The sequence below is a fragment of the Oryctolagus cuniculus genome, chromosome 21 (genome assembly GCF_964237555.1).
Source record: "Oryctolagus cuniculus chromosome 21, mOryCun1.1, whole genome shotgun sequence".
Taxonomy (NCBI): domain Eukaryota; kingdom Metazoa; phylum Chordata; class Mammalia; order Lagomorpha; family Leporidae; genus Oryctolagus; species Oryctolagus cuniculus.
This window is the reverse complement of record NC_091452.1, coordinates 7,860,548-7,876,232: the sequence shown is the minus strand read 5'-3', so window position 1 is coordinate 7,876,232 and position 15,685 is coordinate 7,860,548. Positions and strand designations below refer to the sequence as shown.

Sequence of the window (15,685 nt, the reverse complement as noted above, 5' to 3'; positions counted from 1 at the left end):
AATCCAACATACCACTGGGAGAGAGGTATATATATAATTTAAAGCAAGAGCTTAGAAAACAACTTGGCATAACTACTAAAGTTGATATTGTACATACCTATGTCCCACCAATTCTATTTCTACAAATATTAGTGCTTCTCAAACTATCTTTGGTGAAGGATGAGTTTTTTTTTAAAAAGTTCCTAATTACTTGTACATTGGATATTTTTTAAAAATAATAAAAATACTGAGGGAAAATCAAGTGACTATAAAGGCTACCTGTAAACAGATGGTTTCAGATTAGAAACAGTGCGTGGCCCAGCACTGCTGCACTTTGAGTAGCACTGCTGCAAGCTTCCCCATGGGGCTGCTCTACAAGTATCCTCAGTGTGTCAAGACATCAAAACACTTGGCCTCCGGAACAGCCGGGCAACATACTATAAGGAACTCCTGGCTGGTTGCCCTCAGCTCTAGGCAGCTTCACCATGCTAAATGGCTATCATTTTCTTTATGTGCCATACTGTCAAAAGAAGCTAGGAAATACTGTCCTGAAGAAAGTCTTGCTTATGGTCACTGGGAGACATATACAAAAAAATCACATCCAAGGACTGGTAACCATAACATCCTCCCACTATAATGAACATAGAAGAAAATATGACAATGTCTTCAAAATTCTCAAGGAAAAGAGATTTTTTTTTTTGACAGGCAGAGTGGACAGTGAGAGAGAGAGACAGAGAGAAAGGTCTTCCTCTGCCATTGGTTCACCCTCCAATGGCCGCCGCGGCTGGCGCACTGCGGCCAGTGCACCGTGCTGATCCAATGGCAGGAGCCAGGTACTCCTCCTGGTCTTCCATGGGGTGCAGGGCCCAAGCACTTGGGCCATCCTCCACTGCACTCCCTGGCCATAGCAGAGAGCTGGCCTGGAAGAGGGGCAATCAGGACAGAATCCGGCGCCCTGACCTGGACTAGAACCCGGGGTGCCAGTGCCGCAGGCCGAGGATTAGCCAAGTGAGCCGCGGCGCAGGCCATAAATAAATCTTTAAAAAAAAATTTGTCTTCAAAGTTCTCCTTTTCAGGAACATTCCATATTATAACAAGAAAATAAACCAATAATATTTTTAAATAATTAAAGGAAAATAAACCAATAATATTTTTAAATAATTAAAGAAAATTTTTAAATAATATCAGAAATATTTTAAAGGGCTATTTACAAATCATCTTCAAGGGATATTTTAAAAATAAAATTTAAACAACTAAAAATCATTTTAAAGGCACTTTAAAATAATTCTAAAAGGCTGGCGCCGCGGCTCACTAGGCTAATCCTCCGCCTTGCGGCGCCGGCACACCAGGTTCTAGTCCCGGTCGGGGCGCCGGATTCTGTCCCGGTTGCCCCTCTTCCAGGCCAGCTCTCTGCTGTGGCCAGGGAGTGCAGTGGAGGATGGCCCAAGTGCTTGGGCCCTGCACCCCATGGGAGACCAAGATAAGTAACTGGCTCCTGCCATCGGATCAGCGTGGTGTGCCGGCTGCGGCGGCCATTGGAGGGTGAACCAACGGCAAAGGAAGACCTTTCTCTCTGTCTCTTTCTCTCACTGCCCACTCTGCCTGTCAAAAAATTAAAAAATTTAAAAAATTTAAAAAAAGAAAATGATTCTAAAAGACATTTTTGAAGGAAAATTATTTTTTAAATATTTAAAGGAATAATTTTAAAAGCAATAATTTAAAATTAAAAGGAATTATTTTTAAACAACTAAGACATTATTTGAAAGGAAAAAATGATTTTAAATGCATGAAAGATAAGCAACAAAGCCTTGAAACATTAAGGAAAACAGTTTCCTACAGTGTATTATAATGAGACAATCAAATTTGTCATTGAAGTGAATTATGAAGCTTGAACTAGGCAGGAAAGTTCATTATGGCAGCTATTTTGTTGTTGTTGTACCAATATACATATGTAATCTCAATGTGTCATTTAGGAAAGAGCAGCCATCATCTAGATGCTGAGATCAGTAAGATTAGAGTTTTATGGTTTATGCCAGTAAGTGCTAAGAGAGTATTCAATTGTGTGAAGCTCTAATCTTTATCTCTACGTGTGTTTGGTTTTGGTAATGGATAATGCTCTACAGTGCTAGCTTCTGGCATCAGGACTAATATTACAAACTCAGTTCCTTTATGAGCAAATGGAATTTGACAGATGTTCCTTCTTTTAAGTACTTAACGTGTTTCAGACCCTATAACAGAAATGATCAAAATCTGGACTACCATTTAAATAGATCAGGCGGTTTATCTCCCTGAATATGTACCTATTTACAAATGCTTTTAAAGCTTATCTGGAACTCAAAGTAATTAATAGATACCACACATCATTCTGCATGTTTTTCAGAAAATGAGAACCTCTGCTGTTGCTACAACATCTGTGTTGAAAATTATTGTCACAGCAAATAGCCACGAGGGCTTTACAAGACAATCTACAGAAGTATTTTATATTGGTCAAGGACCACAAAGAACTATTAAAAAAAAAAAAAGAAGGCACTAGAAAACCTACAGAGAAATTAATACAACTCATCAAAAGTTCAACAAGTTAGAAAAATTGGACTAAAATCAGTACTTGTGTCCTCACATCCTATTAACCCAACATCTATGCAATTTTACAGTTTTTTTGGTTAGGTCACTTTTTTTCAGTTATTTCTTCAACTGATTTATAAACACAGAAAACTATCAGACTAGGCTCAAGGGAGTTGGGGAGTTAGGAGACAAGGCATTTCCACTGTTGAAGAGTGGCATGCATATACCCAAGGCACAAATTTTTTTTTGGCCCATTTGCTAATGTCTCATGTTCTGTCTGAATTTAGACTCACAGAAAACCTGAAAATGACATCTCTGCATGTCACACTCCAATAAAATCATCTGCAATCCCTGGGGTCTGGTCTCAGAGTGGCTGTTTTAAGATAAGAGAAAATGTTTCTAAGCAATCTTCATTTTCTGTTAAAATGACAAGTCTTTTCAAAACATCCATTGTAGCCAGGGACATACAAACATATATACAAACACTACCCTAACCTTTTCCAACCTGTTTATATCAGGCTTTCCACTTTAAATCAGAATCTTCACCACACCAAGCATAAGCAATGTAATTACCTACATATGGTAGTGGCTAGCTAACTGCTCCTTCTTTTGAGAGAGTCTATAATAAGCATGTGATATATGCTGGTGGAAATCTGTCTTAAGTGAAACTTGCAGCATAGGAATATCCATCTGTGAAACACAGTTAATCACACTATCTAAAGTCTCTGCTTCTATTATAAATCAAATCACCACCACCCAGCTGTTACTATCTCTAATGGGTGTTTCAACTGCTGCCCAACCAGTTAACTCTCCAGAAAAAAAAAATACGCAGTTTCCAAATTTTGGGTTAAAATTGTGGCATTCCCTAGACTGCACACTACTTCTATTACAGTGAATTGAGTCACATTTATTTGATTCTGTTTTGTTCCATCTCGGGGAAATTTTAGGGGCTTCAGATCCTGCTATGAACTCCAAAGAGTACAAAGTGATTTGAAAGGTTCTAAAAATATCCCAGGTTTGCCTGGGCTCACTTGGAAGGGTGGATGATTCAATTACAAGTGTCAAAATTTGATTCCTAATTTTTCAGGACCTGACAGCTGCAGCAAATCTTGCCAGGATTCCCTTATCTTCACTGTGCTTCTCTTTGAAGTATTTAAGGAAGATTTCATAATCTTTGCAATTTAGCTCTAGGATTTCTGCCAGTAGCAAAATGAATTGGTTGGCCCTTTCTAAAACTGCTTATAAATATTATTTGACAAAGCACATTTTAAAAGTAGTTATAACTTCAAAACAGCTGTAATGGTTACGAGAGAAAACACAAAAGACTATACACTCATATACCACAAACCAGGGATGACTTTTCAATGCAAGAAGTGCCAATAGAACCTTAACCAAAGGTTCTTCTGTGACTATAGAAAAGTTCACAACCAAGACAGATATTCATTTGAATGACAGCTCTGGAAAGGGCACTGTATCATTGGGGCTGGATCTTTGCTTGTTTTTTCAAGTTATTAAAACAGAAATTCAGAAATATCCAGGTAATTAAAACTGTACACAGATCAGAAGCTGTATAGCACTACTGCAAGAGGCACAGGCTGTATTCTTTGCTCTTCCATTAAATGAGACAAAAAACTTCAGGCTTAGATTGCTGTGAAACAGCAAAAATCATAACCAAAAATATTGCTGGAGGCTACCAGATTAAGTGGCAAATTTAATTTTGGGGTCAGGAACTCAAAAATAACTTTAGTCATTGAAATAATTAGCAATGGTTAGGATGAAGAGCTACATATAACTAATTTTCTTATCAACTGAAGCCTACAAAGAAATGCTAAGACATTTTTAGTAATATCACTTTTCTTTCTTTTTTCTTTTTTTAAGGTTTACTTGTTTTTATTTGAAAGTCAGAGTTATAGAGAGGGAAGGAGGGACAGAGATCTTCTATCTGCTGGTTCACTCCCCAGATAGCCACAACAGCTAGCACTGGGCCAGGCCGATGCCAGGAGCTTCTTTCAGGTCTTCCATATGCGTGGAAGGAGTCCAAACACCTGGGCCAACTTCAGCTGCTTTTCCAAGGCCACTAGCAGGGAGCTGGATAGTAAGTTGAGCAGCTGGGTCACAAACCAGTGCCCATATGGGATGCTGGCATCCCAGGTGGCAGCTTTACCTGTTACACCACAATGCTGGCTCCTAGTATTACCACTTTTCAAATGAAAATAATATATATGTTGATTAATTCCTGCACTTTCATTCTGAATTTCTACACTTTAACCAAGTTCCTAGTACTAAATAAATGATGGTAAACTAGAGATAAACCCTGCCACTGTGGAACTTACTGTTTCGTTTTAGGGTGGTAGAAACTGAATGGGCGTTCTTAAGAGCGCTATATATTACAACACACAACAGAGTGCCATGAGAATATATTTCAGGAGGACTAGGAAAATAATATCAGGGTATACCACCTGGAAGAGATGCTATGCAAGCTCTTTATGTTATCTTTTTTTTTGCATACTTTAATTTCAGAACAAAATAAACAAAAAAAAAAAAAACCCACAATACACAACATCCAACCCCATTATCAAATTGAGGGGATTGGGCTTGAGGCCCTTGTTGCCTGCCTTAAGACACAGGACAGGAGAGAGACCACTAGACATCAGCAGGGGAGCCAGGTGGGACAGGGCCACTCAAGGCTGCTGTGGGAGTCACGGGGACACTATACAGAGGGCAGGAGCTTCCAAGGAGTTCCTAGTCTACTTCTTCCATGTGGGTGGCGTCCTCGTCTCCCTCGAGAGGGGGGATCTCCTCCGGAACAGCTGCACTGGGTTCCTCTGCTGCCACCTCATCCTCATCAATGCCTAGGCCTAACTTGATCATGCGATAGATGCGGTTGGAGTGGGTCTGGGGATCCTCCAGGGAGAAGCCGGAGGACAGCAGCGCAGTTTCAAAGAGCAGCACCACCAGATCCTTGACTGCCTTGTTCTTATCCGCCTCGGCCTTCTGCTGCAGCGTCTCCACGATGGGGTGGTCGGGATTGATCTCCAGGTGCTTCTTGGCCATCATGTAGCCCATGGTAGAGTTGTCTCGAAGTGCCTGGGCCTTCATGATCCGCTCCATGTTGGCTGTCCAGCCGTAGGTGCTGGTCACGATGCAGCAGGGCGAAGACACAAGCCTATTGGAGATTGTCACCTTCTCAACCTTCTTATCCAGGATCTTCTTCATGAGCTTGCAGAGGTTCTCAAACTTCGCCTTGCTCTCCTCCATCTTCTTCTTCTCCTCCTCGCCCTCAGGCAGCTCCAGGCCCTCTTTGGTCACGGACACCAGGCTCTTCCCGTCAAACTCCTTGAGATGCTGCACACAGTACTCGTCGATCGGCTCTGTCATGTACACCACCTCGAAGCCCTGCTTCCGCACGCGCTCCATGAAAGCCGAGTTGGCCACCTGCTCTTTGCTCTCCCCAGTGATGTAGTAGATGGACTTCTGTGTCTCCTTCATGCGAGAGACATACTCGGACAGCGAAGTCATCTTGTCTCCAGACTGGGAGGTGTGGTAGCGCAGCAGCTCAGAGAGGCGGTGCCGGTTGGTGGAGTCCTTGTGGATGCCAAGCTTCAAGTTCTTGGAGAAGGCCTCGTAGAACTTCTTGTAGTTCTCCTGTCTTCCGCCAGCTTGGAGAAGAGCTCGAGGCACTTCTTCACGATGTTCTTGCGGATGACTTTCAAGATCTTGCTCTGCTGCAGCATTTCGCGGGAGATGTTCAAGGGCAGATCTTCTGAGTCGACCACGCCACGGATGAAGTTGAGATACTCTGGGATCAGCTCATCACAGCTGTCCATGATGAATATATGGCAGACGTACAGCTTAATGTTGTTCTTCTTCTTGTTGTTCTCAAAGAGGTCAAAGGGAGCTCGGCGAGGGATGAAAAGCAAAGCCCTGAATTCCAGCTGACCTTCCACGGAGAAGTGCTTGACTGCCAAGTGGTCCTCCCAGTCATTGGTGAGGCTCTTGTAGAACTCGCCGTTCTCCTCCTGGGTGATGTCATCAGGGTTTCTGGTCCAGATGGGCTTGGTCTTGTTCAGTTCTTCCTGATCGATGTACTTCTCCTTGATCTTCTTGGTTTTCTTTTTCTTGTCCTTGCCGCTGTCATCTTCCTCATCAGAGCCCACATCTTCGATCTTGGGCTTCTCCTCGTCCTCCTTATCTTCCTCCTTTTTCTCCTCGCCTTTTTCTTCCTCTGCTTCATCATCACTGATTTCCTTTCCTCTTTCCTTCTCCAAGTAGAGGGTGATGGGGTAGCCTATGAACTGCGAGTGCTTCTTCACCACCTCCTTGACCCGCCTCTCCTCCAGGTACTCAGTCTGGTCCTCCTTGAGATGCAGGATCACCTTGGTGCCTCGGCCAATAGGCTCCCCATGGTCGGCGTGCACGATGAAGGAGTCCCCAGCAGAAGACTCCCAGGCATACTGCTCGTCGTCGTTGTGCTTTGTGATCACGACCACCTTCTCGGCCACCAGGTAGGCAGAATAGAAACCGACGCCGAACTGCCCGATCATGGAGATGTCGGCACCAGCCTGCAGAGCCTCCATGAAGGCTTTAGTCCCCGACTTGGCGATGGTCCCCAAGTTGTTGATGAGATCGGCCTTGGTCATGCCAATGCCGGTGTCCACCAGCGTCAGCGTGCGGTCCTGGGGGCTCGGGATGATGTGGATCTTCAGCTCTTTGCCACTGTCCAGGTTGGAGGGGTCCGTCAGGCTCTCATAGCGGATCTTGTCCAGGGCATCAGACGCATTGGAGATCAGTTCCCGCAGGAAGATTTCCTTGTTGGAGTAGAAGGTGTTGATGATGAGAGACATGAGTTGGGCAATTTCCGCCTGGAAGGCGAAAGTCTCCACCACCTCTTCTCCATGGTGCACTTCCTCGGGCATCTTGAAGGGAAAGGGCTGCAAGCACGAGAGAGCACGGAGGGCCCGGACTGCCAACCACACACGGCACGAGACAGCGCAGGGGTGACTCAAGAGAGCTCTTTATGTTATCTTTAAAAGGAAATAAAAGGCAGAGTGGGAACTGTGGCATAGCAGATTGTCCCAGCTACTCTGCTTCTGATCTAACTTCCTGCTAATGCAGATCTTGGGAAGCAGAAGATGACAGCTCAAGTACTTGGGTCCCTGCCACGTATGTGGGAGCCCTGGATAGATTTCCAGGGTCTAGGTTTGGCCTGGCCCAGCCCTGGCTATTGCAGGCATCTGAGGAGTGAATCAGTGGAAGGAAGATCTCATTCTGCCTCTGTCTCTCATGGCATTCTGATTTTCAAATAAATGTTAAGAAAAAGCAAGAAGAAAAGCATTCTGAGCACAGCAACCTTTTATTTACCACCAGGATCCACAGTTAGCAGTACTACTATCTATATCATGCTTATTTTGTTTTTCTATCTCCTTTCACACTGAATTCTGCATAAAGAAAGATATATCCATGTGAACATTTTAAAAACACTCCAAAATATGGAAAACTCAGATCACTTAATATTAAAGTCTTGTCTGAATATCTGAAGTTATCATAACTTGGAATAAAAGTAATACTTCGGGGCTGGCACTGTGGTGCAGCGGGTAAAACTGCCACCTTCAGGGCGGGCATCTCATATGGGTGCCAGTTCGTGTCCTGGCTGCTCCACTTCCAATTCAGCTCTCTGCTATGGCCTGGGAAAGCAGTGGAAGATGGCCCAAGTCCTTGGGTCCCTGCACCCATGTTGGGGGCCAGGAAGATGCTCCTGGCTCCTGGCTTTGGATCAGCACAGCTGTGGCCATTGCGGCCATCTGGAGAGTGCACCAGCAGATGGAGGGCATCTCTCTCTCTCTTTGCCTCTACCTCTCTATAACTCTGACTTTCAAGTAAACAAATAGATCTTTAAAAATAAATAAATAAAAGTCAGCAGATAGTGTGTGCCTGCCTCTTATTAAAAAAAAAAAAGCAATATTTTGCATTATGAGTTCCGAGGAAACAACTAATTAGAATCTAGTATCAAATTAACTTACAAGTTAAATTTTGTTTTTCCTTTTTCTTAAATATTTATTTACTTAAAATTCAGAGTTACACACAGAGTGGGAGAGGGAGAAGGAGAGGGAGGGAGAGCGAGAGAGAAGGAGAGAGAGAGAGATAGAGGGAGAGAGAGGGAGAGGGAGGGAGGGGGAGGGAGAGAGAGGGAGAGAGAGGGAGAGAGAGGGAGAGAGAGGGAGAGAGAGGGAGAGAGAGTTCTTCCATCTGCTGTTTCACTCCTCTGATGGCCACAAAAACTGTTTCGGCCAGCCAAAGCTGAAGCCACAAGCACATGGGCTCAGGGACCCAAGCAGTTGGGCCATCTTCCACTGCTTTTCCCAGGCCATTAACAGAGAACTGATTGGAAGTGGAGCAGTTGGGACATGAACCAGCACCCATAAAGGTGGCAGCTTTATCCGTTACGCCACAATACTGGCCCCATGGTTTCTCTTATAGGTTATGAACAGACAAATAATAAAGATTCATTGACACATTTAGGTGATTCCTAATAAATATATAGAAATTGTAGATTCTTTGTGTTGAAAGAGACTCTAGAGTTATTTAGTTCAATGACTTTTTTTAATGGATATTTTTCTTCTTTTTTTTTTTTAGGATTTTTTTTTAATTTATTTGAAAGGCCAAGTTAGAGAGAGAGAGGGAGAGACAGAGACAGAGACAGAGAGAGAGAGAGAGAGAGATGTCTTCCATTTGCTGGTTCATTCCCCAAATGGCCACAACAGCCGTGGCACAGCCAGGATAAAGCCAGGAGCCAGGAACTTCTTCCTGGTCTCCCCAATGGGTGCAGGAGCCCAAGGACTTGGGCCATCTTCCATTGCTTTCCAGGCACATTATTCTGGATTGGAAGCGGAACAGTCAGGACTTGAACTGACGCCTATACGGGATGCCAGCATTGCAGGCAGCAGCTTAATCTGCCAGCTCTTTGTGTTAGGCTAAATGCTTGCTTCCAAAGATATATTTTTGAAATGCTCAAAACTGTGTACAAGTAACTGCTCAGTGAATGGCAGCTAAAATAACTTTTGTTACTACTATCTTATTCCACCTTGAACCCATGTAAATTATTCACCCCCTCCAACAGACACTGTTTCATATTTATTTCTGGGAAATAAAAGTTTCAATATTTAAGCTATAAACCCTATTTCTAGGTTTCAAATTCCTCATTTAAGTGACTGATAAAATAATAAAAATAGTAAGAGCCAGGGTCAGGTAAGACATTTGGCCTAGCAACTAAGATGCCAGCATCCTCTTGGAATGCCCAGATTCAAAACCCTTCTCCAGCTCCCGACTCCAGCTTCCTGCTAATGAAGATCCTGGGAGGCAGCTGTGATGGCTTAATGACTTGGGTTCCTGCCACCCACATGGGAGGCACAGATTGAGCTCCCAGCTCCTGGCTCAGCCCTGGCTGTTGTGGGTATCTGAGGAATAAACCAGCAGACGGGGCCCCTCTTTGTCTCTCACATAAAACATACATATCTTATTAACAAATTGAGCACTTACTATATGCCTCACACTATTCTAAGCACCTTACAGGTACCAAGTCAGTTAATCTTCACAAGAACTCTAGGTGTCTATTAGTAGCAATCATATTTTATAGCCAGTACAAGAGAGCTAAGAAACTTTCCCAAGATCAGCCAGCTAGATGCCTGATGTTATCTACTGACTAAGCCTTCTAGTTTCTCAGAAACTTTGACATCCATTATTTTATGTGCTTCTCCTAAAGACAATGAAGAACAATCGTTCCCTTTTAATAGATGGAGACCCTTCAAAAGTGTTAAGTAATTTGTTCAAGGTCAACAGAAACATGTGGAAGAGACCTGGACTTAGGTTAGCCACTTAATAGCTATGTTAACCCACATCTCCCTGAGTCTTACTAAACTATAAAATGAAAATAACACCTCTTGCAAGAATCAAAGAAACGTATGTTTGTATAGCAGCTAACACAGAACTTTGTATAAAAGAGCTCAGTAAATGCTAGTCCCCCCTTCCCGCATTCCGTATGTGATTCCTCGCATATTCTTTCCAAGTATCTAACAGTTATTTCTCAATACCCTCTCACCAGCTGTGTTAACAGATGGGTGGCAAAAGACAAAATTTTTGGTGATTATCGAAAATCTCAGTGAAGTCCAGCTTATTATATAATTTTAAGTATAACAAATTTCCTCCCTTTTGTCCATATGGCCTATCACTTTATCAAAGTTGAAAATAAAGCTGATCTACCAAGATTTGTTCCTTATAAAATTATGCTTAATGTTCCCCAATACCTTCTGTTCTTTTAGGTGACTGCCAAATAATTTACTTGATTTGTTCTACTTTCTGACCAGACATTGTTCAAACATTAAGTTGACCTTATCATTCCCAAAGTTATCCTTTTCCCCTTAAAAAAAAAGTAGGCACGGTGAGCATTTGGACTAGCAGTTTGGATGCTGGTTGGCACACCTGCAGCCTGGGGTCATTACTGGCTCTGGCTCCTGACGCTAGCTTTCTGCTGTCAGATCCAAGAAAGCACAAGTGACAGCTCAAGTAACAGTTCCTGCCACCCTCATGGGAGACCTGGATTGAGCTCCTGGATCCCAGCTTTGGCTTGGCCCAGTACTGGATATTATGGGCATTTGGGGAGTGAACCAGCAGATGAGCGCTTGCTTATTCTCTCTCCTTCTCTCAATTAAAATGTTTAAAGTATGCTCTTTTTCAGCATCAGCTACTTCTCCTGCGGTGCAACAGGTTAAGCTGCTGCTTGCAACGCTGGCATCTCATATGAAGAATACCAGTTGGAATCCCAGCTGCTCCACTTCCAATCCATCTCCCCACTAATGTACAGGGAAGGCAGCAAAAGATGCCCAAATAATTGGGCCCTTGCCATCCATTTGGCAGACCCAAATAGAGTTCCTCACCCAGCCGTGGCCACGCAACCATCTGGGGAGTAAAGTATCAGATCAAAGATCTCTCTTTCTCTTCATAACTGCCTTTATAATAAAGTTAACAAATCTTTAAAACAATTGGATGAAGACTAAAGGCTGGCATTGTGGTACATCATGTTAAGCCTGCAATACTGACATCCCATATCAGAGCACTGGTTTAAGTCCTGGGTGCTCCATTTCTGATCCAGCTCCTTGCTAAGCTGCCTGGGAAAGGAGCAAATGAGAGGTCAATTACTTGGGTCCCTGCCGCCCAAGTGGGAGATCCAGATGGAGTTCCATGGCCCTGGTTTTGGCCTAGTCCAGCCCTGGCCAGTACAACCATTTGTGGAGTGAACCAGCAGATGGAAATCTCTCTCTCTCTCTCCCTAGCAGATGGAAGATCTCTCTCTCTCTCTCTCTTTCTCATTCTCTGCCTTTCAAATAAATAAAATAAATCTAAAAAAAAAAAAAAAAAGTAGTAACTTGGCACTGGGCTATTCCCTCACATTTGCCCAGAGGGAACATCTAACAGCACAATTTATGCCAAATGTGGCCATAACAATTAGTATTTCTGTCAATTGGAATATATTTTTAAGATAAAAATACTAGGAAGAAGCATGGTCTCTTGTAAAGCAAAATTGCTGCATAATTAATCTTTTTCTTCCCCCTAGACAGCAAGGATGTCACGAAGCACATTCTGTTGGCTTCCAAGCATCATTTAAAACACTCTCATGTCTTAAAGCAATCTGGAAGTGGATGTTAAAAGCCAAAGGAATTTTTCAGTAGAGTGTTGCCTTCCTACATCCTCTACTTCCCCAGGAGGCTAAATGGCATACTGGGGGGGTAAGTCAGAAGCACTGCAGAGAAAAGTGGGACTGTGGGAACAATCTGTATTCGCACAGTGAGAATTCCCTGTCAATTTGTAACAGTATAGATTCAATCACTTTTCAGAGACAAAAATGAAGTCTGGACATGAGCAGCTTTTCAAAATAGCTTCTGTTGAGGTACAGTAGCTAATAAAAAATTTAAAAACTTCTGAGAGTTTGAAAAATACCGGCAATGTTTTGGAATTAAAATAAGACCTCTCTGCCTGCTGCTGTGGCACAGTGGGTAAAGCTGCTGCCTGCAGCGTCAGCATCCCACATGGGTGCCAGTTGGAGTCCTGGCTGCTTCACTTCAGATCCAGCTCTCTGCTGATGGCCTGGAAAAGCAGCAGAAGATGGTCCAAGTGCTTGGGCCCCTGCACTCATCAAGGAGACCCAGAAGAAGCTCTTGGCTCCTGGCTTTGGATTGGCCTAGCTCTGGCCATTGCAGCCATTTGGGAAGTGAACCAGCAGATAGAAGATTTATAAGATTTCTCTCTCTCTCTCTCTCTCTCTCTCTCACTCTGCCTTTCAAATAAATAAATAAATAAATCTTTAAAAATATTAGACCTATCACTTCATTTACAATAAAGAAGCACTGAACTAAGACAAGATATTCGGCTTTCTTCATTCACTTTTACTTGCACTAATATGAAAAGGGAAGAAGGAATTATATTTTTGGTGCTTAAGTTTAGCCATCTACAAACAATATTATTTTTCTTACTTATCTTATGAATTTGACAAAAGGATAAATGAAACAACAGCTATTTAAACCATGATTAAAATGTAAAGTGTAGGGGTGGGAATTTAGCCTAGCAGTTAAGACACTGGTTAAGATGCCCTCAAACCATAACAGAGTTCTTGGGGTCAATATCTGGCTCTGGCTCCTGACTCCAAATTCCTGATAATCCTAGGAGACAATAGTGACGGCTCAAGCAACTGGGTTCTTGCCACCCATGTGGAACAGAACTAGGTTGAATTCTTGCCTCCTAATTTCAGCCTGGCAAAGTACTAGCACTAGCTATGGTGGGTATCTAGGGAGTAAACCAGTAGACGGGAGCTCATTCTCCCTCTCTCTCTGTCTCACTCTCTTTCTCTCTCTCTCTCTCTGTGTGTGTGTCTTTGCCTCTTAAATCAAGAAAAATGTAAAAATTTAAAGTACAGAGTACGGGCCGGTGCTGTGGTGTAGCAGGTAAACCCACCACCTGCAATGCCGGCATCCCATATGGGCATTGGTTTGTGTCCCAGCTGCTTCACTTCCAATCTAGCTCCCTGAAAATGGCCTGACAAAAGCACTAGAAGACAGTCTAAGTATTTGGGCCCCTGTCATCCATGTGGGAGACCTGGAAGAAGTTCCTGGCTTCAGCTTGGCCCAGCCCTGGCAAATGTAGCCATTTGGGGAATGAACCAGCACATGGAAGACTTACCTTTCTCCCTCTCTCTCTGTAACTCTTTCGAATAAATAAATAAAATTTTTTTTTAAATAAGAGTAATGTAAGATATAATTATAGTTTTGAAATTAGTAAGCATCTGTGATCATATAATTTTAAATGTGCCATTATTATACATTACTGACAAAGTAATACACATTACTGACAAAGTAACTTACTGAAGATATTTTCATATCACGGAAATGGAAATACATTTATCAACAAATAAGAATTTTTGTATCTGTTAGTTCTTTTTTTATTTTTTAAATATTTATTTATTTGAAAAGTAGAATTACAGAGAGTCAGAGGCACATATATCTATCTATATCTATATCTATATCTATATCTATATATCTATATATAGAGAGAGGTCTTCCATCTGCTGATTCACTCCCCAGGATGACTGCAATGGCCGGAGCTGGGCTGATCCGAAGCCTGGAGCCAGGAGTTTCTTCCCAGTCTCCCACATTAGTGCAGGGGCCCAAGGACTTGGATCATCTTCTATTGCTTTCCCAAGTCATAGCAGGGAGCTAGATAGGAAGTGGAGCAGCCAGGACTCGAACCAGCACCCATATGGGATGCTAGCACTGCAGGTGGCAGCTTTACCCCCTACACTACAGTTCTGGCCAATCTATTAGTTCTTTTTTTTTTTTTTTTTTTTTTTTTTTTGGCAGAGTGGATAGAGAGAGAGAGACAGAGAGAAAGGTCTTCCTTTTTGCTGTTGGTTCACCCTCCAATGGCCGCCGCGGCCGGCGCGCTGCGGCCGGCGCACCGCGCTGATCCCATGGCAGGAGCCAGGAGCCAGGTGCTTTTCCTGGTCTCCCATGGGGTGCAGGGCCCAAGCACCTGGGCCATCCTCCACTGCACTCCCTGGCCACAGCAGAGAGCTGGCCTGGAAGAGGGGCAACCGGGACAGAATCCGGCGCCCCGACCGGGACTAGAACCTGGTGTGCCGGCGCCGCTAGGCGGAGGATTAGCCTAGTGAGCCGCGGCGCCGGCCCAATCTGTTAGTTCTTACTAATTTTGTATGACTTTTACAATACAGTAATTTAAGTAAATGCAATATACATTTTCTTAACTAAAAAGCGATAATTTAAAATATTATCTAATAAAACCATTGAGATATCTGCTACTTTCTATCACGAATTTCTCAGTACTTTTACATAAAGACTTTTCTGGCTTAAATAAATAAATTTTATAAAATCAGGTTAATTTCCCATTAACATTCAGACTAAGAAAGTCAAACTCATTGTTTCAGACTAAAGCAATGCTCACACCATCTATCCCATAAGATAACTCAACTCACCTCATCTCCCTTCAGAACCTCGGTACCATCAAATTCGCGGTTCTGGCTTGCCTTCACCGACACTTCTCTCTCCAGGCTAGCTAACTTCTCCTTGGCCTCCTGAAGTTCCTCAGCTTTGGCTTCTTTTTTACGAGAAATGATGGATGCCTAGTTGTGTATTTAATGTGAACATAAAGTAAGGCACATATCAAATTTCTATTATCTTGTGAAACTACTTTTTAGATTTTACCAAGCTGAATTTTCAGTATCAGCATGGCTTCTTCAGATCGATATCCCTTGCTTTATTGCCCATCATCACCAATTACATACATGTTATAAGGATACAATGTATATTAAATATGAACCTAAAATATTTTGGGAGACAAAAGCCCAGAAAATATAGGACATAGCAGTAGAGAACTAAAAATGCACCAACAATAAGTCTTCTCATGTAACACTCAAATGCTAATGAAAATACATTCTAGAAAAGTAAATAGAAGTTAACGCTGAGTGTGGTTTTCCTGCATGCAGATCTCCTTTCACTGGAAGGAAACAAGAATGCTTCATTTTCAAAACCACAACACAAGTCATCGTATTAAATTCAATGTGCATAGTTTTATTTTTAAACAC

General features: G+C 42.8%; 2 protein-coding genes across 7 annotated transcripts in view; both read right to left on the bottom strand.

Annotated features, from left to right (window-relative positions):
* IFT81 (intraflagellar transport 81) overlaps window positions 1-15,685 on the bottom strand; it is a 128,726-nt gene that overhangs the window by 42,374 nt on the left and 70,667 nt on the right. For 5 of the 6 annotated variants that reach the window (XM_070066172.1, XM_070066173.1, XM_051826756.2 and 2 more), the window contains one exon: window positions 15,077-15,223. The exons of the other annotated variant lie outside the window; for it this stretch is intronic. In XM_070066172.1, the coding sequence (XP_069922273.1) occupies window positions 15,077-15,223 (147 nt within the window). The remainder of the gene's footprint in view (window positions 1-15,076; window positions 15,224-15,685) is intronic. 6 annotated transcript variants of the gene reach the window in all.
* Window positions 4,396-8,950, bottom strand: LOC100337756 (heat shock protein HSP 90-beta-like). The gene is given in 2 exon segments (XM_070066170.1): window positions 4,396-6,188; window positions 6,191-8,950. Coding segments are annotated over 2 exon segments (2,172 nt in total). The 5' UTR covers window positions 7,458-8,950; the 3' UTR covers window positions 4,396-5,283.